This window comes from Halyomorpha halys, unplaced genomic scaffold (assembly GCF_000696795.3).
Source record: "Halyomorpha halys isolate HHAL.00 unplaced genomic scaffold, Hhal_1.1 Scaffold24.1, whole genome shotgun sequence".
Lineage (NCBI taxonomy): Eukaryota > Metazoa > Arthropoda > Insecta > Hemiptera > Pentatomidae > Halyomorpha > Halyomorpha halys.
In genome coordinates this window covers 2,221,818-2,249,515 of record NW_027107648.1, presented here as the reverse complement: position 1 = coordinate 2,249,515, position 27,698 = coordinate 2,221,818, and the positions used below count along the sequence as shown (strand labels likewise).

The following is a 27,698-nucleotide window of genomic DNA, read 5'->3' as shown; positions in this document are numbered from 1 at the left end:
CGAGATTTTAAGAGCGACGTTATATTATAATATAATTTTTTTATCAGTGTTATGGTTGTTATCTCCCTTTTAATAAGTTAGTAAACAAGTTACTCATTTTTGTTTCATCACTGACCATACTCCTGACCTTCTTCTCCCGATATTGAATCTTTGGTCAGCAATAAACACCTCGTTTATACTGAAAACATGAGCGGCCACGCAAAGATACTGATAATGAGTGAAAAATAAATGAAAATTTTAGGCCTTTAAGTTTTCCAAACAATATTTTGCTATTAATTTTGTAAAATCAATAACATAATCTTTTTCAGCATGAAATTCTGTATACATTGATACAATACAAGATTTTTTTATTCTTTTTGTAAAAAAGGAGGGAAAAAATTTATTTTTCTAGACTTAGTATGTCATAAAGGTACTAATAACAAACAAATTCATGTGCCATCTTTGTGGGCATTGGTTCCTCCTAACAACTATTTTTTTCATGTCTCTTCTATAATGAGGGACCAGAATTGGGGTCTCCCCGAAAACATTTGTGGTCACAAAGTTGAAATTCGTAATCAGCAACCCAAAACCATAATACAGTAGTTTTTAGAGATTCTCTAAAACTTTCTAGACCTCTTTTTTATCCCCAATTACACAGATTACATTCCATCTCATAATTTCAATTCTCTAAATTAATTGATATAATAGAACTTTAATCTATCTCAAATTAATTAATATAATAGAATTTATTCGAATTATGAATGGTTTTTCATATTCTTGGCCAAAACATTTGCTTTTTGGATTTTTTTTTCTTTCTACATCTCAAAACATTCCAGGTAAAAAAGTTGAAACTGTTAATCAGGACTCTAAAAACCATAAATGAATAAATTTTCATATTTTCTCCAAAATATTTCCCGAGATTCCTTCCTGGTTCCCATTTGACTCTTGAAAGTACCACAATTAAGGGAATTAGCTCTTTTTTAGTTTATTATAAGTTAATATTGTAAAATAAATCCATAGTTTTCACATCATAAGAGAAAAAAAAAAAAAAAAAGATTGATTTCTGACTATTTTAATATATTCTAAAATTCATATTTTATTTTATTATTATATTTAATATCACTATTGACCTATTGAAGTTGGAAAAGAAGACTGGCCTATGTTAAAAAAATGAAGACGCTAAGCCAATCCATTTGAAAATTGCTAGTTTGTTCTTTCCATCACAATGTGTGTTGGGTGCATGTAGGATACAGTTTTTGTGGCAGAAAACCAGTATTCAGTTCGTGTAGGTCAATCAAACAATTGAAAATGGCAATTTTAACTATTTTACAGAAAATGGTTATAGTTGAAAATTATCAATATTACTATAAAAGACTCAGAAATTCTTTACTTTATTTGAAAAGAACAAAAATTGAAGAACATTTAGTTATAAACCTTATATTATACCAAAATTACTAGGTAGAAAATTTGTTTGGCTATATTGATCTCCATCTGAGATTAGTTAACCTAAATGAGGTTATTATTAACACAGACCTATGTATATCTACTGAGAAATAGATTTTACCAAAATTTAACACATAACCTTATCTTTCTGTTTCAATATTTTCATTCACTGCTTGAAACATGAAAAGGGTATCCAAGTTACATCATTGATCAGACATCAAAATTCAGGAAAAGTCCATCCTAAAATTGATTTTTTTATGTTTTATTTTTTTATAATTTTCATCATAATTAGTCATTTTCCTCATAATTATTTTAAATCACCCTATCTAGTGAAAATGTAATGATAATAATAGTTCTGTCATCGTTATTTTGTTCATTAAGTCTTACTTTTTTTTAATGCATCATAAAAACCTATACAGAAATATTACTTGCCATAATACTGTAACTCTTTATTTCTGTTGATGTCCTTAGTAATACTTACATATCAAATTAAATGGCCAGAACAGAAATTGGTCAGATTCCTGTCCAGGAGGTGTTGCAACACTGTTGTATGGGATAGGTAGTTTAAAAAAACCTGTCTATCGAATATATTAATCAAATATTTTGGTTTTCAACCCTGGTACAGTCAAAATGTTTGACTCTTACAGTTATTAATTTCTATTAGAAAGAGATACAAAAGGTTTTGTGATGAAAATTCCAATTGTGACACCTAACTTCATAACCTTTAATTTTTTCAATACACAGCAAAATTTACTGCATAATTTTAATTTTGAAGTTAAGAGATAACTTATGAAAAAAGATTACTTGATAATAAATAGTTGTAAAATAAAATTTCTCTAGATAAATTTTAGTAGGTCTGTTAACACATTGACTGAAAATAATTATTGCTTAAACTACCAGAAAGTTTGTTTATACTATGTATTTCACTATTTACATAAAAGTGTCGAGGTGGTTGTGCTATATGATCTGACATTGATATTGTTAGGTACTCTTGACCAGAAGGCCTCGACAAAGCGTGTTCAATTATAGGTAAAGTAGTTGATTAGGAGGTGGATAAACAGAATGAGACTTAGGGGTGCCAACTGTAAGTTCTCTAAGGATGGTAACCTCATCCTACAGGGAACTATTCCTGCAGGTACGAAGGAATATTGCAAGCTCAGAGGGTAGCCAGCCAGTCATTCAGGAAGGTAACTTCATTTTACTGGATACTATTCCTGTAGATACAAAGGGGTATGTAAGTCCAGAGGATGACCAGCCACCTGGTCCTACAAAAGAATAAAAGGTAGAAGAAGAAGGAGAAATTCATAGAAGGCAATGAAATAAAAGACAATATGCATTTCCAAAATTATAGTTCTAGAATGTACTGATCCACTATATAAAATTTTATCCTCTGCCTCCTAAGGAAATGTTACTCGTGATGCGAGATTTCTTACTGAGGTCTTCTAATTTTGGATTACTATTGTCTCTGGGCTATTAAATGCCACCAGGAGGTACTATGTGTAAGATATTAGCTTTAAGTGGATCAGTAGATTCTATTGAAATCCTTATTAATTCCAGTGATACATTTTTCAATATTGCAATGTCTTATATAGTTGTTACATGTTACAATTAAGGTATTTACAATGAATAGTGCACATATTAATATTACACATATTAACAGCATTTGCTTGTTGCCAATAGTAGTTCCCATGTTAGCTGGTTGAGCCTCAGCGGTTTTGGCAGCTCTAATATTTACAGTCTAAACCTGCAGGTTGTGGTATCACTACAAAAGTTTTGTTTTATAATAATATTGTTATACCCATTCATATTAGATTTTTTATTTTACATATTTTTATGAAAATGTAATAGTGCTTTTTATCATGGTATGACATGTATTCTTTTATTTCCCTTATCTAACACATTAATAAAACATTTATTCATTATTGTCCTAGTTGGTACCCTTTGGCCTATACATTTTATTAAATGGATGCTGGGGCACAACTCTTCGCCCAGAACAACCAGAAACTCAGAATTTACAGACAAATGTAAGCTCATTTACATTATTTTATTGTTGAAGTTATATCTTATTCTTTTATAATATAGGTACTGAATCATTCTCCAAATTTGGTGATGTTTAGCTATCAATTTTTTTTTTAAATTAAACTAGATTGATCCAATTTTTTTTCTTATTACTTAAGGGTTGCCCCTTGATAATGTTCTGAAAGAGAAGCACACTTAATAAAACATATAAAAGGATTATGGTTTGGGTGCGGTCAAAAAGAACTCAAATAGTAATAAAACTATTATTAACACAAACAACAATTGACCCACTTTTACTCTCAACTATTTATTTCAAAACATCCCCAACATTTTGGCCCTCAGACCATTCTCAAGGAGACAACTTTAATCATTGATTGCATATATCCTTTAAAAAGTCTCTTTTGCTGGCTAATTTGTTCTAGAAAATAGGTTTTATTATTTAATTTGTAAATAAAACAGTAGATGGCAACACTGCTCCTCTGAGTAATTTACATATATTGATAAATATGTGAGCTTTGTGATTTTATTTAAGATTAGCCATCAAAATCAAAAAACACAAAGGACAATTGATGCTACAGTATTCAGCATTGAAAAGCTCGCAACAGATAATTACAGGATCTGGTCGATGAAGATTGAAGCGTACTTAAAAGCAAAGGACTTATACAAAGAAATTATAGAAAAAGATCAGCCATCTGAAGAAGATACAGCTTGGAAAATAAAAAAAACAAACTCTCTATTATTATTTCATCGGATAGTGACAATGTATTTCCGTTGATGAGAGGTGAAAAAAGTGCGAATAAGGTTAGGGAAAAATCAAGAGAGAGCTTTGAGGGCTTTCCCAAAGAAAAAGTGATGGATTTGATGTTTGACCTAACTAAAATTAAGAAAAACAGTAGTGAAACATTAAATGAATACCTTAAAAGGTGACAGATAGAGAATCAGTGAGGTACACTGGAATTGTTAATGCTGTTTTGGTAAATAGTAATATTTAATCCATTGAGTCAAGGCAGATGATTTTATCATTTGAAAGGAGGAACACCGCAAATAGAAACAAACTAACATTAAAAACATTTCATGAAAGGTCAAACTTTAGTTCAAAAGTTTGCTTTATTTGTAAAATAAACAAAAAAAACAGGTCACCTGAGAATGAATGCTGGTTCAATGAAGAAAAAAAATAGACAAAAGTCGAAGACAGCATAGAGCATCTTTGGCCACGGAATTTCCCTTATGCGCTATTAACAATAGGTATTTGGTTGAGGAAGCATCTGAAGAAACAAAAGAATTTGAAAAAGAAAATATCATATTTTCCCAGGAAAGAAGCATGGAAGAAATTGATGAAGTCTCTAAAGATAAAGTTTCTGTACTGATAGAACAAGATATTAGCACAAAAAAACTTGACCGAAAGATGAAAAAACACTTTATTGAAGGTTACTATACCAAAGATAAAGAACACCTTAGATTAAATACACATGGCTCTGATAGGTGAACACAATATGAATTGTGAAGCAAAAATTAAGAAATCCACTAGAGCTAAGAAGAAGAAAAGACACAGAAAGAAAAAGGGATTTAGTAGTACAACAAATATTGCTAAACCTCCTGTTGAACAAAATGTTCATAATGATATTAGAGGGATTTCGGTGAATATTATATTCCTGACTATGAAGAATCTGGATGCAGTCCAAAAGGGAAAGGTCCAAATTATCCACAAAATGACAGAAGACTGGTTGGGGATGTTTGAGCCTAGGACTTGAAGTGTTTGTGAAATATTAAATTAATGTAGCTGTAGGTTTATTTATATTAGAAGTTGGCCGTATTAAGCAGATTGGAGGAAGATAGTCCTGGTGGTGGTCAATAAAGCTATCAAAATAGTAAAAGAGAACTATTTATTGTTAACCAACGTTTCGCCCCACTTTGCAGAGTTTCGTCTGGGCTGATAAGAATGCTGTTCTGTTACCAGTTCTAAAGTTATATTAAAATCGGAATTCTCACACCACAAGGCAAACTTCAATTATCTCTGTAGTCACAAGCGCCTTACTGATAAAAAAGAACAGCCCATCTTTGTTCTAAAATGCAGATCTGCCGCAGCATATCCTTTAGTTATAAACAATAACTTTAATCATTTCCCCACACCTTTGCAGTCAAAATATTGTTATCCTTTGTTTAATTTCTAAAAATCCCTCTTTAATATTAAAATTAGAGAAACTATTTTCACCACTGATTATTTACAATCTAAAATTTCCTCCCTTACCAGCCAGTTAACCTCTCAGTTGGTAACAAAGCAGCATTCTTATCAGCCCTGATGAAGCCCTGAAAAGTGGGCAAAATGTTAGTTAATAATGAATAGTTTTCTTTTACTATTTTGATACCTTTATTGACCGCCACCCGAACTATCTTCCTCCAATCTAATGTAGGTGTAATTGGAGTGATGCTATAAAATTAAAAAAAAAAATGTATATATTGATATTAATAAAATACAAATAAAATAAGATAATAAATGAAAGGAAATAATAAAACATATTGTATGAAGGAAATGATTGTAGAAAATAAATTTTATTATTTGATTTGTAAATAAAACAGTTGATAGTGACTCTGATAGGAAACCTTTGTTTGGGACAGTCTTCATGGCTATTAGTGGAAACATACACTCTTTGTCTTTGTTTATAAATGAAATAGCCTTTTATTTATGTAATTAAATTAAAATCATTACAAAATATAATATAAACATTTAAAGAAGATAGAGAGAAAAAAATATTTGTCTTTGTTTATAAAACCCCTCCCAAATTCCACAACATAATTGCCCATGTCATATAAATTTTATAATTTAAATTAAAAACTATTCCACACAAAATATTGTCTATCTTTACCCTTATTAAAAACATAAACAACAAATATGTTTGTTGTTAATAAGGTTAAAGATAGACAATATTTTGTGTTGAATAGTTTTAATTTTAATTTTAAAATTTATGACATGGGCAATTAGCCTGCAAAAAAGACTTTTCAAAGGTAAATAATATAAATAGTTAAGAATAAAAGTGGATCAACTGTTGTTTGTGTTAGTAATAAAGTAAACCACTCTCAAAAAATCAACATAATGAATCATTATCTAGTTATAAAACTATTTATTGTGAGTCAACATATCACCCCACTGTGCAGGGCTTCATGAGGGCTAAAAAAAATACAAACAACTAAAATAATACAAAAATAAGAGAATAGTAAACTTGTTATTTTTTTCTCTTAAACTCATGGTAGTGTTTTCTCAAGTAAGTCAGTTCACCTATACCAAACAAAATAGAACTAAAAGCTTCTGTTAGTTATTTTAAATGATGATTAAACATGTGATGTTTGTTTATATAAGCTATTGTGGATTTAAGGGGGATTTTATAAAGAAAGACAAAGAGTGTGCTTTATAACAGACATCGACACCTGACTGAGGCAAATAAAGGATTTCCTCCTCCATGCCAGTGAAATGATGTCACCATCTACTGTTTTATTTATAAATCATATAATAAAACTTATTTTCTACAACACAATCTTCCAAATTATTTTAATAGTTTTTATGATAAAGATTTTTTTAAAAAACTTATTCTAGGGAGTAGCATATACAACTAAGAAGTGATAAAATAAAATAGAGCCCCTAATTACTGTATTAATTCTAATGGAAAATATTTATTTATTATTAGTCAGTCTATTTGATTTTGAACAATTTTTAACATAAACTAGTGTGAAGTTCTAAAAAAAAAAAAACTTGTTTGCTTAAAAATACTTGTAGTATTATCTTCTTAACCCTCTATATACACATTCTGACTTGTTGACAAGGGGAGTTTAAGTATTAAGATTCATAATACCAACACTCTGATTATAACTTATCCTATGTCATATACAAATATTATTTTAAACATCTTAACAAACATGATGTGTTTAATCAGGATCTAAAGGAACTAACAGAAGCTTTTAGTTCCATTTTATTTGGTATAGGTAAACTGACTTAATTGAGAAAAACATTGTCATGAGTTTAAGTGAAAAATATCAAAGTGACTAGTAGATACTCATTTTACTTCATTTTTAGTGGGCGATGAAAATAACATTCTTCTTTTATATTATGAAATTTAAAGCATAAAAGAAAATGAAAGCCTTGGTTATAAATTTCATAAACATAAGTGTCCTGAACTATCACTGAACATTGAGAATCCCACTTTTCCAAACAGTGAATATTAAAAGAAAAAGAAATATTTTTCTTTCCATTGACATATCTGTCACTCTCTAGCCCCCTGAAATTTTCTATTGTCTTAGGAAAGACAAATCAATCATTTATCATCTTTAAACTCAAAAGAAGTTTCACAAACAAAAATAAGCATGTTGCTGAAATACTACGAAACTATTCCCTTTTACATCCTGGAACCAAGTGAAGAGGTTAGAGAAGGGAAGGAAGGAGTGCATGTATGCAGTTCTGCTTCCTCCTAGTGTGTTCTGTTTCATCCCAAAGATTTCATTTGTGAGGTTAGGGAGGGCATATTATGAATGGGCTAGAGAGTGACTAAAACTGAATCAATTAAAAATTGATGTATTTAATCTGAAATTCAAATTGCATACAAAAACTTGAGATAGTACTGAAAATATTTCAGCGATTTTTTAGGTTTACTACAAAAAAAAAATTATACCATAGACCTGTAAAATCTCAGCCTCAGCTTTGAGACAAGGCTAGGGAATGATGAAATGAGCATTATATATTTTATTACTAAATAACAATTAATGATTTGAAGCTTAAAGTGAGAAGGAAATGTTTGCCTGAAGGAGAATCATAACAGAAAAATAAAACTGTTCGCATTCAGATTGTTGATCATTCTTAAAAAGCTCTGTAACTGAAATAGCTAAAAAATTGGAGAATGACTCTTTCAAATTTTGTGAGATGGCCAGGGGTGTGGTCAGCAAACCAAGCAAATAAACAAAACTTATTTATTTGTGCCGACTTTTCAACCTAAATTTCAGGCCTTATTGTCATGATAATTATCATGATTCAGAGAAATATTAAAATTAAAACAAAATAATAATAAACAAACTTGGAAATATACATAACAATAAATTAATTTGATATTAGTTGATTGATACTAATGGAAGAAAAAATATAATATTATAGAAGTAAAAATTATACAAAATTAATGATAAAAGGATTAAAAACAGACAGTGTTCAAGTAAATAAAGAAATAAATATAATGAAAGGGGTGGAGGAGAATGTAAATGATTTAGTAATTGAAATTAACATAATAAGATATGTAAGTAATGTAAAATAAAAGTAATGAAAAAACAATTTAATCAATATAATGAAATGTATGGAAGAAAATTATATATATGATACTATGGGAGATAGAAAATGGAATATATGATACAATGGATAAAAAATGCACAGCAATATAGATTAGTAAATAAAAATAATAAGCTAAAGTAAATATAGAAAGTCTGGAAAAGTGAATAAGGAAGCCACAAGGGAGAAGAGATATGGAGAGTGGGGTAGGGGCAAAGAAGAAACAGAAAAATTGTATATTTTCCTTATTCACTTTTCCAGTTGAAACATCGGCACAAATAAATGAGTTGTGTATCTTTGCTGACCGCACCCCCCGACCATCTTCTCATATCAATCTATGATCAGCTATTAACACCTCATTATGAATCCTAATAATTTTATTTAAATTCTAAGATCTCCCAGTTAATATTTATAATTTCTTTTACAGGCACTTTCTATGGCCAACAAAACACAACAGTCCCATCCCAAGGACGAAGATAATGAAAATCAATCATTTTTAACAAAAGTAGGTAGCATAAAGCGATGTAGCTTATGCTAAGCAGTTAACTTAAAGAACAAATTGTCATTAAATCAACAAATTCATACATAAATTTCAACATATTTATTTATCATATTATTTTTATAAGTTAAATATTTAATAATATCATGCAATTTTAATTCACTGGTCTAAGCTTGATTTAATTAATTATTAATGTTATGGAATATAGCCCATTATACTTCATGTCCTTTATTAATCAATTTATTTAACATTGACATTTCGTTGTCCAATTTCGAGCTTTCCTTTATCTGTAAATTCTTTTTATTTAGATTTTTTTCCCTTTTCTTAGTCTACATGGAAAGGAAAACCAGTTTGGTTTTTTTATTCCAGTCGGAAAGAGAAAAACTCGGGATACCAACCTGATAGAACTCTCCATAAAATGAAATGTAGTCAAAATTGCCCCAGGTTAGCAAAGGTGGTAGAGACTTAAAAGTCTTTCTAGGTTCTCAAATTTATCGTGGAATCTTAAAACATGAAAAATACATATACATAGATAATCACCACTTATTTTCATTTACCTCATATTTTTTCAATAAGTTTACATAGGAAATAAAGCAGTGTATTCTATTTATTCCGAATCTGCAGGGCCAGTAGAAAAGTTGACATGAAATATTTTATGATATGGAACAAAACATGATATATTTTTTAGTAAAGTAAGACAGAGTGCCTGAAGATTTGGCAAAAATGTGGCTGACAAATGATCAACAAGTGATAAAAATTTAGAAAAAATCAATGAAGAACTGGTGTTGTGAGGTCAATCAGAAGTTGAACTAATGGAATTTCAATATCCGCTTATCACGGTTTACCTTACTTTTAGTCAAGTATAATATTAAATTGTACATTTCTCCTTTGATATAAGTATTGTTTATAGATCAATGGTTTTGATGGGAGAAGATTTCAGAATCAGTTTTTTTTTTTCCTATTTAAAGGGTATCTACTTTTAGAAATAGGGTGTCCTGACCCTAAAGAGGAACTATGGCCAATGATAACAGAATAAATAATTACCTGCTACAGCTGGACTCAAACGTCCCAGTAGATAAAAAGCTTAGTGCCTTATTCACTGAGATACCCCGCTCCCTATTTTAATAATAATATTTGATATTATTGTAAAAAAAACAATAACTTTTAATGCTCTTGATGAAGTTCACTTCGTTACTAATTAGTTTCCACAAAGAAACAAAGGATTATATCTATACATGCTTTATATTTTAATGAGGATCAATTGATAATTTATTACTCTACTTTTTATTAATATTTTATTCTATTCATTTCAATTTCCATATTTTTTTATATACTCTATTCATTTTTATATGACTTCCCACACATCATCTTATAGACTTACCATTGCTTATAATATTTATCTTCTCATATAGTCCTGATGAAGACCTGTGGGATGTTATTTTTCAACAAATATTTTTTTTTTTTTACTGTTCAAAGTACTTTTCCCTGACCTACTTATCCTTCATTTCTATAAAGTTAACTAATAAACTATCAACCATTTTTTTTTAATTGTCATAAATAAGATGAAGCTTTTGATATTAATTTATTGATGAACAAACTACTGATTGTAAAGTTTTAAAAATTAAATGATATTCTCAGTATTTAGTGAAACACGTTTAGAAATATTTACTCATTCTTAGGTAAAGTAGTTACATTATATCCCAAACAAAAAATTCTCAGTTTTACTTACAAACTAACTGTCAATCCTTTTTTTCTCTACATTAAGTTGAAAAAAGTGAACATTTATTTTATTTTTTTATTTAATGGATAACTCTCGAATGATTGAGAAAAACGTGTTTGAATTTCAGGAACGTCTGAACCCTTTGGAATTGTCACTTCTAATGTATTTTTTGAAGTTTTTAATTTAAAGTTTTTCATTAAACTAAACAAATTTCTCATTGGATCCATCAAGTGCTTAATAACTTAATATTTTTGTTTAAAAAGAAAAAGAAAAGATAAAATTTGAATTTTCTCACATATTCAATAAGTCCCAACTCAAATCAAGTCTGTCTTCCTTTATAGTAATGGATCATATATCGAGGAAATTACTTAAATTATTTCACAAAATGACGTTGTGATTTGGCTGTTATGGTTGGCCTTAAACTTATTTGTTGAATCTCATAAGTTTCATATTGCTTTCAGCTTTATTTGAAAATTTTTCTATCGAGAAGCCCAAATATTTAAGCTTTCTTATTTCTAATACACTGATAATGTTGCTTTGTATTTCTTTGTTGAAAGTTATGCTTAATATGTAATATGTATGTAAGAGTAACAATGCCTTTATTACAGCTACAATCACTAGGATAAGCTAGTTGTTTGAGAAAAAAATAATTAGAAGAATACACACAGCTGAAAAATCAAGTTATATTTCCTGTTCCAGCATAAAATTTTTGTGGATTAAATTAAATATGTAATTTTGATTAAAAGCAATCTTTATAAAGGATTTTTTTTTTATATTTACTCTTTGGCTTACTTAATCCTGTTGCTAAGGTTTATTGCCATTTTTCAAATCATATCTTGTTATAAAGTATATTCAATGGAAATTTTGCAGTAACCCAAAGCATATTTAATTAAACTTTTTCTAAAATTTTTAAATATATGTCAAAGTCTCACTAGTGATTTCCTCATTATTTTTTAATTAACTGTTTTTAAACATAATTTTCTATAAAAATTATGTAATTTAAAAAAAAAAAATTTCAGATTCGAAATGAAGATAATGGTACAGACAGTGGACTCTACAATTTGGGCCTGTTTGAAGGTGACATCTTGTTGAGAAAGGTAAGTTTGTAAACGGCCAAGTATCAAGTCTGTGTCTAGAATAATTTCTAATAGTTTATAATTTTTTTTTTCTCGTTTCCTCTAAAACAGAAAAACAGGATATGAATTAATAAGTTGGTACGTACTGGTTACATAACTCAGATTAGATATTACCTTTTTCTACCATTGGTACTTGAAGGTATACGTTGAGATACTTAAATGAGGTTTGATGGGTCCGTTCTCTGAGAATTCGACTAGAAATATTTGGAGGTGAGGGGCCTCCGCTAAAAAAAAATTTATAATTATTGGTATTTCATAACAAGATATCAAATATAAGAGTGGAACAGCAACAATTATAAACTTTTAGTTATTGCTGTTCCACACTTATATTAGATGTCTTGTTATTTTTTATTTATTTTTTTTCCGATCCCTCTAAAAAAAAGAAAAATATTAAATTAATAGGTAGCATTACTTATGGTCACATAATTCAAATTAGATATTACTTTTTTCTACCAATGGTACTTGAAGGTATATGGTGAAATACTTATCTTGTTGTTTTGATGAGTCCGTTCTATATGGATTCTGCTAAAATATATGAGGGGCCTCCTCATGTTGATTAATCAGAGAAGAGAAATTTTAAAACAGTTAATATTTAAAGACAAAAGGATAATGTTAAATAATAAGAAAAACAGTTAGAAGTCGGAAAAAGAATGGGGGAGGAGAGGTGCATAAGAAGAAAGGAGTTATATAAGATATCTTGTTATGAAATACCAATAATTATAAATTTTGTTTGGTTATGAAATACCACTTAGGACTTGTACAAAGTTCCAATCAAAGAAACTACAATTTTAGAGGGAAAATGTCTTTTTAAGTAACTAGGTTTTATCAATTGAATTAAATTAACAAATTCCATAAATGTTTTTTTGTTGCCTCCATGTACTGCATTGCATGTTAACGTAATTTTGTTCTGTAAACAGGATTTATACTCAGAACTAAAGGCAAAGAAAATTTAAATATTTCTATTTGGAAATAAACATAAACTAACACAGTAAGGAAAATAATTATTTAATTGTACCTATTTAAAAATATAATAGGATGTTTCTTTACAATCCAATAATAAAATAAAAACATCAAAATCATAAATTTCTTGAAAAAGTTATTAAGCTAAAAATTTTAGTGTTTTTTAAAATATCTATTTTCCTTCAGATATTAAAAAAAAAAAATCAAATCGTAATGAATCCTTGCTGGGGTTATGGAGCAGTTAAGGTAGAACAAGGAAAAAATGGACCTCCATTTTTTATTTTATTAATAGAACAATTAATTTAAATATATCAATGGCTAACTTCACAGTGGTGCTAAGTAAATTTTCTTTAACTTTACAAAAAATACTATTAAAGGTTCTCTCTTTTAGGAAAATTGAAAAGAAGTAATTTTCCTAAAAGAGAGAACCGTTAATTGTATTGTTTGTAAAGTTATAAACAATATAGTAGTATACTACTTAGCACCACTGTGGAGTAAGCCATCAATATTAACATTTCTGTGGACTAGGTAATGCTGGTCTCCCAGCCATCTCCTTTCGCTAACCTTACTGACTATAATATATCTCTTTAATTGAACTAATAATTTCTCAGCTTCTGTAATATACTATTTAGTGCTGTATATTACATTACTCTATCTCTCAAAGTGGTTTACATTATTTTGCTAAAACTTCTGCTGTAAATTAAAAAAATTTGGTGCTTTACATGCATCACACAACTTTCATTGACCACCTGTTTTTTAGTATAAATTTATTTCATAATAAATAATTTAAATCATAATTACGTAATTGAAAGCAAAAACTGACTAAAATAACTATGAAAACAAGAAAATAGTTATTTATGAGTTTTCCACCACTCTTCACTACCTTTTATAATCCGGATCAACCGTGCTTGGACCACATCTCCCTGCATTGTATCATTCAAATCTTTCATCTCTCAATTTTTTAATTGTTTTTAGTTATGAGTTATTTATTTTTCTTTCCCCAACATTGAAACCTTGGGGGTTACCAACCTATAAAACTATATTTATTTATTTCCATATATCTGATGAGAGTGGAAAAAGGTATTATAATTTCTAAGCAGATATTACGTTGTCTAAATTTAAATAAATTCTAAAATTGACATGGTTCTTTCTGGAAACATTCAGAATTTAAATAGAAAATTTTAATTTCTACCATTTTCTCGGTTAAATGACTAAAACTACCATTTTATCCCTAATATTACTTTTACCACCATATCTAGATATAATTTTTTTTTTTTTTTAGAACAATCCCGAGTGAGCTGAACAGATGGATATCCATCTGGGATAATGGCCACCATGCTGCATTCCACAGAGTTGGAGTATGATGGTCTGGTTGGACCACCTCCCCTAAGCCTCTTTTCCATAGGCGCATCCCTGGCATAGGGAGGACCTTGTCCTCTCCTCGGTGAAGGGTCCTGGTCCTATAGGTTTCTGGTCCCTATCAAAAGAATTTGAGGGGCCCGATTATTCCTCAGCCTCCTGAGACCACCCTGCCCGCCTCACATCAGCTCTCCTGGTCATTCCAGGTCCCAAAAGATTCAGGTCCCTAACACCAGAGGTGGAGGTATCCAGTTGAACCTTCGGTCTCCTGAGAACTGTCCCCAGGCCTCTTCTTAGCCCTCATAGATGGTCCGGGTCCCGATGAGTTCCGGACCCTATCAGCCAGAGCTGATGGGCCTGAAGGTCTCTCAGTATTCTGGGACCTGTCCACGCTCCTTGGCTCACAAAAAAACATTTATTTATAAATTAAATTTATTAATGAGTTTTCCACCACTCTTCACTACCTTCTATGACTTTATTTTAGATACTAATATTTCTAAAATCTTTGGGTGTTTGATGGTGTATTATACATCTACATTACCTTTCTTATTTCAGTCTGGGAAAATATTTTTTTCTCCGTTAGCAAATTATCTTATTCTTTCTTTGTTTATATGAAAATAAAGTAATAAAATCCTTTTTTTACTAATTCTAACAATCAGAAATGGCTAATTACTTTAAATAAACAAAATTAAAGGTAATTCAAATGAAGCTATTTTGAAAATTTGATATTTGAGTTCTGTCAGACCATTTCAACAAGGATAAAACCTATCTGATACCAAATATCATCTGAAAGTACTTTGATTTAAAACATTTAATCGAAAATGGTAAAACAACATAACACTGATGATACAAAGGGATACTTCCAGTAAGCCGATTTACTTCTAGTAAGCATCCTAAAAGTTGCTGTGACTTCCCAAATAAACACCTACTTTGAATACAATATTTTAGTTTTATTAAGCTTTTCATTTTTGAGCTAGGCTGTTCAAATACATATACACATACGAGAAGACCATTTTGCAAGACTTGGTTATTTGGACTCTCGTGGTTTTGAATATAACCAAATTCAATATTTTTCAGGATCACAATACTTTTCCTTATTATCTATTTCATATATAGGTTAGTGAAAGTCAAAATTAATCATTTTATTAAATAAATTACTTTAATTATGACAATAGCTCAGTGGTTGAGCATAGTCTTACCATTCTGAGATCTATTGGCGGTACCAGTTTGAATCCGGTCTGGGGCATTGACTTTTTTCATTGAGTGGTAGTCCTACAAAATGAAAAAAAATTCCTCAACTATGGTTAGGCAGTACATGACTCCAATGGGAGTCTTGGCCAAAAAAAAAAACGGTAATTACTTAATCAAAAATGAAATAATAAATATGATCCTTACATATAAATCAATACAGTCTTCTATTCACCATTTCAAATTTGTAAACTAATACAATCAAAATACGTACTCTGTCATTCTGAAACAGTCAACAAATTTACAGTTTTATTATTAATCATTAATATTTATAACTGTAAATTTATTTCCATAAATCATACCACCTGTGAAACTTATTCTGTATGTGAAGAAAATTATTTAAGATGAAAACTTTTTTGCCTTAAGAAACGGTAATTGGATTCAATCTTAAATTTTACATATCTCACCATTTATAGGCCATTTAGATTGTTTAAAAGTGGCCTAGCCTATCAAAGGATAAGATGATTTATAATGAACACATTTTCATTGGGAATCAGTCTATATAAATCAAAACTATTATATTGTATTTCGTTTATTTTGGTGTCTGAAGTTTCACTGTAATTGAGTGCAATTATAATACAATATACACAATATCAAATTGTTAAAATATCATTTCATTTTAGTTCTGAGTAAACTCTGAATGAAATGATTTCATTTACTGGTTTTAATTACTTGTTTTACCTTTGTCGAAATTGGTGTATAAATAAGAAATTGTACTAATTCATTTGTAGACTGAATAAGAATATTTCATTGTTTTCAATTTCATAATGCCTGAATTTCAGCCAGAAGAGAAAAGTGCTGTAAAAAATGTGAAAGCCCTGTGGCCTGATGGAGAGATAGTTTTCAAAATATCAGATGGCGTAGGTGAGTTCTCTTTACATAATGTATGAAAATTTTTATATTTTTAAAAGTACCTAATCTCATTTGGTATTATAAAATTAAGTAAGCAAATATACTTACTTGTTTACTGTTTGTAGGGTGTCCTTACTCAAGACAGTGCCTAATCATAATGGCGGCGATGGAGGATTATCATCGGAAGACCTGCATCAGGTTTAAAGAGTGGACTGGTGAAGAGGATTTTGTAGAAATATTTTACAACAGCCAAAACAGGTATCATTTTTATTTGATTATCTCATGGGCTAAATTACTTATTAAATTATAAGTTAACTTTTATACTTCATCAGTTCCGATATTATTGAAATTTTTATTTTCTGTTACTTTTTTTTCTTTTGGAATAAAAACTTTTTGTCATGGAACTTTTTAATAGACGTTTTTATTGAACTTTAATTTCAGAAACTATTTCTAAAAAATATACATATACATATAAATAGTTGACTGTATAATTTAAAATATGAAGAAGATGGTCAGGGTTGCGGTAAAAGAAAAGAACAAGTTTTCAACTATTTTGTTCTTTTTTGACCGCAACTCTGACCATCCTTTTCATATTTTTTAAAAAGTTCTGTTTGAGCAATTCATCTCGTAAACCAGAATAATGTTTAAAATTATATTTATACAAAACATTCTTTGCATTTCACACAATGAAAATATAAGAATCGGGTAGAATTAGATCAACAGACATTATTTAGTAATTTAGTTCTTTAGTAAAAATTCCCTATAAATCCAAAATATCATTCCATTTTATTCTTCTTTATGAATAAGAAATGGAGATGTGAATTATGATTCAGTGTATAATATAATTGTTAATCAAACTAAAGTAGTATAAGTGTTAAAATAGAAACACATTTTTAAAAAAAAGAGTTGTTTGACTAATAGATACTTTATAATAATCAATAAATTGAATTATTTTATTATAGTCAAAGTCAAATGATAAGATATTTTAAATAATAATATTTTATTGTTATTCATCCCTAGTAAATAATAACTAATTAAGAACACGCTTAAATAAACACAATTGAAAAAGTATACACCTTTTTAATTCTGATTAATAAAACGAAAAAAAAAATATAATAACATTTATAATTCAGAATTTCAACATTTATAATTATAGTTCAATTAACTGATTTTAGGTAGAAGCACAAATCAAGAAAGGTATAAAATAGTAGTTCCAATAACTGCCGCAAAAAGCCAGCACCATCGAAACAGCCAAATCCGAATTCTATCTCGAATATTTTTATTTTGAATTAGGAGAGTAGAAGTTTACAGAAGCTCCTTTGATCGAAATCCAAGCATATACTGAATAGTTGAGCTCCTGCAAACTACTACTCTCCTAATACAAAATCAAAGTTTTCCTTCTAGACTTAAAAATTGGTTGTCTGGATAGTGCTGGCCTCTTGCGGCATTTAGTAAAACTACTGTTTCTACCTTTTTAATTTGTGCTGCTATCTATATACAGTTATTGTAACTGTTATAAATCTTTGTTAGCTGTATTTCTCCCCATACCCCTGGTAGTAAAAGGATGCATAACATCAACCTACACATTTTCCATGTACCCTGATTTCCTTTCCTTATTAATGTAGGGTGCGAAAAAAAAAAAAAAAAAGCTGTATTTCTGCTTAGGAATTGGTTGTCTGAATGGTACTGGCCTCTTGCGGCAATTATTGAAGCTACTATTTGTACCTTTCTTGATTTGTGCTGCTACCTATAATCAGCTATTGTAACTATTATTATAAATTTTTGCTAGCTGTATTTCCACTTACGAAATGGCTGTATGGATGGTGCTGATTACATCAGTAATATTTGGTTATATCTGTAAATTTGAACCACGAATAAAAAAGGTTGTACTATGGTGTAATAAAATTATGTATTCATTTAGACCTTATTATGAAAATTATTAAACATTTACAATAGCAAAAATACAATAATAAATACAGTCTGTAGGTTTCATTAGTTGGTTTTACTGGGAGCTCAGTATCCTTTTTTGAAATTTCTTAAAAATTTGGGCAATTAAACATGAATAATAATTTTATGTTAAATAAATAAGTATTATGTGAAGAGGTTGGGAGGAGAGGAAGAGGTAAGTAAGAACTGGAAGGGAAGATGGTCCTTAGGATGGGACTTCCCACTAGGGTTCATATATAATGTTTATTAAAATTATAGAAGACTATGAGGATATTTAATTAATAATAAGCTCCAAAATAACGAAATTAATAAGAAAATCCTGAAAATGGGGTCTTAAAACAAAGAGAAAAATAAAACTATCTAAGATAGTGAAAGTTCACGAATTGATTTTAAAAAACAAATAATTTTTTAAAATATAAAAATATGCTTTTTACTAATTGTAAACTCAGAAACTTTTTTATTTCTGATGGTATCCATGCAAATGTAATATAAAAAAAATTTACCCAACCTTTTGGACGGAAGGACTTTTTTATCCAACAACCACACTAATGATCAATTTCTGATATAAAATTCATCACAATATAAACAGCATATCTCTTCTTGAATCTTTATGTTGCTATAAAGATTTGTATTTTAGGGTATTTTTGGGTGAGAATAATAAATACAAATTTTATTCCTGCCAAGAATACAACAGTTTAACGACAATTAATGAAGCTGTAAAGCATTCGAGAATATCCAGGTGGTCTCGGCTTTTATTAATGTACAAATCTCGGTTGTATCTATTTTTCCTTTTTTCTCTTATTTATTTTCTCTTTTTTCCTTATTTATTCATTGTTTATTATGGCTAACATTAACAGAACTGGTTATTTCTTTTAAATGAACAAAATTAAAGATACTTTAGGGGAGGTTTTTTTTGAAAATTCAGCATTTAAGCCTCTTTAGAATATTTTAATGAAAATAAGCTATCTGGCATTAAAGATCACTTAATTGTACATTGATTCACCAAGTTTAACCAGAATCATTAGAGTCATTATTGAGAAAATAAAAAAAATCTGAAAAATTGATTCTATAAAGTGGCACTTCTGGCTAGTCAATTTCAACAAAAAAGTTGTGGTAACAAAACAGGCATACACATGCTCTAAATATGTAATTTCAGTTCTTTATGATATTTAGTTTTTGAGCTGTGCTTAAGAACAAACATACAGACAGACTCAGAGGGCATCAAAACATTATTTTTTTCATGAAAACCAGTATTCAAAATATTTTATGATCGTAGTACTTTCCCTTACTATATATTTTATATGTAGGTAAGTGAAAGTAAAATACTCAATAGTTACATATAATTTTCTTTAATATTTTTTCTGATTTATAATAAATAATTCTAAGAAATTTTAGATTAACCCTTTTATATTATAAGTTATACAATGGTTTGGGTAATTGTGACCATTTTCTAATTTTTTTTTATCCTAAATACATTTAGTCAATATTCTTTAAATGCATATTTAATTTATAATTACATTACCATAATTAATCATCTCTTTCCTTCTTTGTATGTGAAATTTTTCATATCAGAAATTTCTGAATAAGATCTGATTTCACTTTGTACATTTCTTGCACTCCTAGTGGTGCTTGCTGGTCTGAAGTTGGTAGATCGGGAGGAAGGCAGAGACTATCATTAGGCCAGCGCTGCTGGTTCCTCGGGATAGCCATCCACGAACTGGGGCATGTCGTTGGCTTCTGGCATGAAATGAACAGGCCCGACAGGGACGATTATATTGTAATTCACTGGAACAATATACTTAAGGTAAGGTCATTTAATCAGCCTTACCTTCATATCAGTATTCAGTAGTCAATATTATTATGATGTTTATTTATATTTATCATTCTTTTAATTTTGTAAACATAACAGACAGAAAAATAATTTGTTCAAACTATTTATTATTCAGTATTTGATCAAATAACAATGATGAAATTCCTTCTCATTTTTTAATAAAACCAATTACAAAGACAGAAAAATTAAAATATACCATCACTTAAGCTTTGATATCTTGTATATTGAGAAAAATAACTTTATATTAAATAAAAAAATCAATACATCATCCTGAAAATATTTCTAATGAATTCCTTGATTAATAATAATTATATTGGTATCCTACTAAACCATGGTTGTCACAAGATGTTTCTAGAGTGATGAGTTAATTTTCTTTATTTTTTATATAGTTTAAGAAAGTCCTAATAGTTTATTTTAAGCATTGTTGATTTTTTAGACATTAGTAATCAAGCAATGATATATTTAAGAATATGTATATATAACTTTAAACATTTATATTTCACTTTCTTTATTGAAGTAACACGAGTTTTTAATTCTGTTCAGTTAGAGATCTCCTAGGTTACATTTATCATTAATTTCATGATAAATGATCGGTTTCATGATTCATATCAGTTGATGTATTTTTTAATTGACCATTGAATGATAAAATCTGATTATTATTTTTTATATGACACCTAAATTTTTAATTTTACAGTGTAATCAAAATAAACTACACGGAGAGCAGATTTTTTTATTATGAAATTTTAAGTTCAATTTAGATGAGTTGATTTTTATTTTCAATATAAGTTATAATCAGAGCATAGGTATTATGAATCTTAATACTTAAACTCCCCATGCCAACAAGCCAGAATGTGTATATAGAGGATTAAGGAGCAGAATAAATCAACATCTTCGTTGGACTTATGCGTTTCATTTTATGTCCCACTTTCTCTTTTTTTTTTTTAAGCTTTATTCCTGATTCTTCATAACTGGTGCCGGAAAACCCGAGACTTACAGATTGTATAAAACGAACGAGATACTAGAACTGTTTTTGTTTTTTTTGTCTCTTTCTTTCTCTCTCTCTTTCTTTTTTTTTTTATCTAGTCTCTTTTAAAGTCCTTTTCTCACTCATTTTTGTCCTCTTCCTTTTGGCTTCAGCTAATATTTTATGCTAAAAAACAAATATTTTGAGAGCAGCGGTTCTGACAGTGCCAGATAATCCTCCTGCAACTACAATGGTGGAGTCACAACAGGATCAGGGGCTTCCACCATTACCAACAATGATCTTGGCGGCAGCACATGTGAACACCTTAGAATGGATTAAAGTTCCCACAGGGACAGCGCAGGATTTGAGAAAGGCTGTCTCAGATTTAGAGAAGTTCACTGGAGAGATAGGTGAGTTAAATCATTTTATAAATGGAGGAGATCGCCTGATGGCACTGATAGAGGCAAAAGTAGGAGAAAACCTGCTAGACAGGGAGGATCAAAGTCGTTAAAGGCTGCAGTGGTTTATAATTATATATGGTTTATATCGAATAAAACGGAGCATCCTAAACCAAATCCAGGCCTATGAGGAAACGTCGTGGAACCTGGTAAAGGACAGATTGAAACAGGCATTTTGTGCTGGCAGATAGACACCCGAAGAAAACATTTTTTGGATGTTCCATGAGAGAAGAAGCCGAGGCAAAGTAACGGGAAGTTCGCTGCAGTTCTCCTTACTCCTTTCAATCAAATAACGGAGAAAATGAGAGAAACAAGAAGCATAGCAGAGGTGCAAGCAATTATGGGTTTCTAACCATTCTAAAAGTAGAGCTCGCCAGGGAGACAGGTAAACGAGATGGTTTGCCTGTAGACCGTACTTTTATGGACTGTGCCCAGGATATGATGGACGCCAGTGTGAGGGAAGAGGAAGCAAGAATGGAATTTGAAGAGGCTGGCTGGACAAGGGTCTCATACAGTCGACTGAAAGCTGCACCAATTTTGTGAAGAAGGAGAGAGTTCAGAGGTAGCAGGAGAGAAAGAAGTGGGACCAGAGAAAGACAGAACTGACTGAACCAAGGCAGCAAGCCAAAGATTTGAGGAAGGAAAGAAGACCGAAGATGCCATGGTTGTGGCAGAACAGGACATCTGGTGGCACAGTGCCCGTGCATGAAATGTTATGAGTCTAGGAATGAAGGGCATTTCCCATGTCTATTTCAGGCGGAGAGATACAAACCAGAGCAAACCAATGGAGGTGAACGCCCAGAGAGTGAGAAGAAGAGGAATCCCAAGGAAATCATACAGATCTGAGACAGAATCCTCCGAAATGTCCGAGGTATCAGAAACAGAGTTGGAGGGAGGTGAAAAAAGATTTGAAAAGGTACGAAGAGGAGGGAGGCGAGCGGATAATGAAGGAAGAAATCTGAGGTGCGTACCAGTGGATGGGCAGCTGCATGTTGGTGAGTTGCAGTGTTAAAGGAAAGCGTGGTGGTCTGCTTATCATCTACGTTGGAGTGCAGTGCCTTACTGACACCAGGATTTCAAATACTATCTTGTGCAGTGGAGCATTGGAGAGGCTGAGTGGCGGAGAGGAGACACCTCAGGTGAAGGTATATAGTTGTAAATTAATCACCCTGGGTGGGCCCTGTTGCATCAAAGGGGTTACACTACACCCATGGGTACATTGTTTGTTATTAGTTCATATAAATGATTTTCAACTTACTATTAATAACAACAATGATATATTTAATTATGTATTTTAGAGGCTAACTCTGTTTTCATGGGGGCTGTCCCATAACAAATAAATAAATAATTATTATTGTTATTATCATTATAAAATTGTTCATAGAAGAATATCGGATCTTATTAAAACCTTACAGTTCATAAACTACAATTACTTGAAATATATTGAAACTGGATTATATTAGATTAGATTTTTATTCAGGGCGATCAACATCTTGGTTATTATCTTGGTTGCTTTATTTATATTCTTGTCTTTGACACTTGATAGTTGAATGCAGACTGCTTTATTTTAACACTAGTCGATATTGGTGATTTATATTTTAGTATAGAGTTGAGTTTGGAAGGCCTGACGAAATGATAAGCATTCTTCAATTATATGCTTTATGGATAATGGGGACTGACAGGTTTGGCATTTAGGTTGGTCCTCTTTTATGATTAAGTGAAGGTATGTTAATTTGGAATGTCCTATTCTTACTCTTGGAACAACCACTTCTTCTCTTCTGTTTCCCCTTATGGCACTTGTCCACTTTTGTGTGTTTTTTTTTAAACATTTCTTAGCTTATTGGTGAGTGGTACCTTAGCCCACATTGAATCCCAAATTTTTCGGATTCTGTTCCTTAAAAATGCCTTTATGTCTTTTGGCTCGTAAATTTGGAGTGGTGGAACATTCATTGTAACAGCCTCTTTAGCTGCTTTATTCGCTGCCTCATTTCCAGGTATTCCTGAGAAAGGATACACTTTTTTAAAGATCTTTTAGCATGTCTATATAATTGTGAATTTTGTCTTTCGTTTTGACTGAAATTTGATACACTCTGGAGTGCAGACATTAAATCTGAAAATACTAATGAGTATGTTTGAGTATCACTTTCTATGGATAAATGAAGTGCTGTTGAAATCGTCTGAAGTTCAGCAGTAAATATTGTTGAGTATGTGGGTAATTTATATCTTTTGGGTGTCCCATGTATTATTATTGCAAAACCAACATTTTCATTTTGTTTGGAGCTGTCAGTGTAAATTATTTCATGATTTAAATATATTTGTATCTTCTTTAAGAATTGAATTTTATTTGAGTCGTGGTTCTGGCATTTCATAGTTAGATCTATTTTGTAAGACTGATACTTCCAAGGGGGCAATCTATAGATAGAATGAGCTTGGTTTGTAAGCATGCCATAAATCTCTCTTATGATTTCTCTCTGTCTTATGCCTAATTGAGCGTTCATTGAAGGATTCATTTCATATTTTCTCATGCAACGAGGGTGAAATATATGGGGGTACGCAGGGTTGGATTGAAACTGGAGGAATGGATCTCACACATCCAACACCAGCTTTTGAGTGACTGTAAAGGGCACCAGCATCAGATTTTAATGCTGTACGGCATAATGTTGTGATAATTAATGCCATAATGTATAAACCACTAATTCTATCTATTAAAATATTCACTTATAAAGTTTTATAAATCTGGAAAAGATGTTGGAAGTTCTTATAATCAGGTAACACTATGTTGAATAATTTTTATTTTACTTTGAATAAATTTGATTTCTCAAACTCATTGTAATTTTATTTCAGGGTTTTACCTCAGCATTTGTGAAAAATTCTGCTGTAAGTGTTGACACTTTGGGAGAGACCTTTGATCTGAAATCGGTCATGATGTATGATGAGTACGCTTTTTCTAAAGTAAGCATTCAAATAACCAGACTCCTTATCCTTACATAATACAGAATCATTCTGAACTACATTTTATAAAAAAAGTTTTGGAAAAATCAATTTACCGTTATTATTATATTATGTGGTGACGTATATGTTATATACTATGGTTGGGTTGCCCAATATGTAATGTTATTTGATATGAATAATATATTTTTGGTAATGTTTAAACTATAAATACTGAGAAATGTATATAAAAATTAATGCATCTGACAAAAGTTTTCATTCATGAAAACAATATAACGCATTAGTTGAAATATGTAACTATTAACTTCACAATATATATTGATTGAATTTTAAATTAAAATACATTATTTACTTTTTCAATTTTATTGTGTTCTTTCAGATTCTAGGAATTATTAATAGTAAAAAAGGATGGTATGCAATTAAATTAAATTTCTTAACATTAAGAATAAATACATAAATTTAAAGTTAAATAAAAACATTTTAAAACAAGATAAATAAACGTAAGGATACTTAATGTATTAAAATTCCTTTGATGATCTTTTTTCAAACTGTTGCCTTGATGAACTTTTTTTTTATTTTTCTATTTTATCTACCACACGTTAACTCACTGGTATAAACTTGAACATAATTGAGTTAATGTTAGTTATTCATCTTAAATTTTTTATTAGAACGAGTGCATTTCACTTTAGAAACAAACAAAAATTGACTTATTAAAAGTTATATTTTTCACTGATTGAATCATAGTACGATTTAAAAACAGATTAAGCACAGAGACACATGATGGTCCAAGGTGCAGCCTCTGACCCCTCTAAGAACTTAGAGCTACAAAGAACCTTAGGGACATGGTCAGGTCAGAAGGGCCAACTCCCACCTGCTTCCTCTGCAGGGCAAAAAACAAAACCTACTATGGCTACCTATATCAATGAACAATTGATTTTTAAACTAATTTCACTATTCGGGCATAGATTTATGTTCAAAATATAACATTATGAACTCCTTATTTTATAGTAAACTTCTGTTTGTACAGATGTATATTTTAATGTTGTATCCATTTATAGTTCGCATAAACACAATGCTGTCTCCAATCACTCTCACTGATGCAAGCAGTGGACTTATCTTATCAGTAACCTTTAAAATAATTTAAATATAAAACAAATTATTTTAATATTTAAAATTTTAAAACTGCTATTTAATTATAAATTGCAAATTAATTCATAAATTATTTCAAGTAGATCAAGGATATAATAACTTAGGAATAGAAATAAAAATCCATTTTTTTTTTAAATTTATTTATTGACATTTACGACTGTACATAATAATACATCTTGTAAATTTGAAGTAAGATCATAATGGTATGATCCAGGTATGTAAAGAAACTACCCTAGCACTCTAAAAACATTTTTACATTAGAAGGGCTCGAGGCCATCTTCTTTTCAGGCATCTCAGAGGAATTGAAAGAGGAAGCAATGTTAGAAAGTAGTGGATTTGGGTTGTTAGGGAGTTTATAATGGAAGGATTGATTTGGTTCCTGCTAGATCGGTTACATATGGAGCATTAAGGTCTGTGAATGATTTTATTTGTAACAAAGGAAGGAGCATTGAGGATTTTTGGTTGTAAGGATTGAATACAAGAGGAATTCAAAGATTTAGTGGAGCCCTAAAGCTTAACTCCGTTTGTCTAAATAGGCCTTATTACAGTCATGTCGATCAGTCATTTGTAATGGATTAGAAGCTTAAACCATTTGTCAAGTAAATGTTGAAATAGTCGGAATTGAAGTGCAGTTTCCTATCTTTCCAATCTTGTGTGAAGATTTTTAGTTGGCCATTTGTCCAGATGAAGTCCAAGGGGATCTGTTTGACAGGAGTAAGAGAAACATTATTAAAGGATACTTTAATAAAAATCTTAAATATATTAACTCTTATTCATCTAAAAACATTTAATTATGCCACAATATAGTAGTTAAACCCTTTTTTCATATAAATTCATAACATTTAATAGAATTACTATCTACTTTTACATAGTTTTTTTGTAATTCTCATTGTTATGTCTATCCTAATGTCTATATTTTGTTGATGTCAACAATTCACTTTTTTTATATTTTGATCCTCTCTATAGATATATAAATGCCTACATAATATTATTGGCGTACTTAAGTCAGAGTAGAAATCATAATCACAAAGATTTTGCCCACTACGATGAAATAAATAAATAAATGAAAAAATATTGCCAGGCTTTCGTTTTACTAATACTACAAGTATATCTATTTCTCTAGAGAACCTTCTAAACTCATTGGAGTGATTTTAAATGATTTTATGATCTGAACTTTTTCAAATGTAATCAACTTTAACTATAAATGTTATCAACCATAAATTTTTCAACTATTTTGCTCTTGTAGACCTTGTAAAGATATTAGCTGTTCATATATCAACAAACTCTTCTTTTCTATCTTGAGCTATTGTTTTTGGATTGGTTATATTCATGGATATGGAATCCTTGTTAACTCTGTCTACTCATTTGTGTTAGTGGGTTTGTGAGCTTAATTGGGATGCGAACCATGGTTTGAATGATGTATCCTGAATTTTGAAAATATGAGTACTTAACATTAATCAATAGCATTGACCCCTTAATAAATTAGGGATCATACTGTCACTCAAGAATATGATTAGATTCATATTATAGGTTATTAAGAAAGTCTTTTTGCACAAAATAAGTTTTATTTAAATTTTGATATGAAACCTCCTCATCAAAATTATTCTTCAAAAAATAGCCTATCATTGTCGACTACTATAAGCGATTTTCTGCCCGAAGTTTAATTTGGAGGTGACACCAACCCTTAATTTCAAGACAAAAACTCCTCAGAGGCTGATTAGACAACCTTGTTTTGGAATGCAGAAAATATCTCATTGACCAGAAAATATCATTGTCAGATGTTGCATGTTAAGAATGTATGAGGGTAGGACAAGACAGTAACACCCTCCATTTCTTAGACTAAGCATGATTAGCAAAAGAGTATAGTTTAGAAAAAATTTTGCTAT

General features: G+C 30.1%; 1 protein-coding gene across 2 annotated transcripts in view; it reads left to right on the top strand.

Annotated features, from left to right (window-relative positions):
• The window catches only part of LOC106682334 (meprin A subunit beta), a 65,500-nt gene that overhangs the window by 10,319 nt on the left and 27,483 nt on the right, over positions 1–27,698 (top strand). For both annotated transcript variants that reach the window (XM_014423138.3, XM_024358334.2), the window contains exons 2-8: positions 3,354–3,446; positions 9,168–9,245; positions 11,979–12,056; positions 16,445–16,526; positions 16,640–16,772; positions 20,085–20,265; positions 24,559–24,666. In XM_014423138.3, coding sequence (XP_014278624.1) covers positions 3,354–3,446; positions 9,168–9,245; positions 11,979–12,056; positions 16,445–16,526; positions 16,640–16,772; positions 20,085–20,265; positions 24,559–24,666 — 753 coding nt within the window. The remainder of the gene's footprint in view (positions 1–3,353; positions 3,447–9,167; positions 9,246–11,978; positions 12,057–16,444; positions 16,527–16,639; positions 16,773–20,084; positions 20,266–24,558; positions 24,667–27,698) is intronic.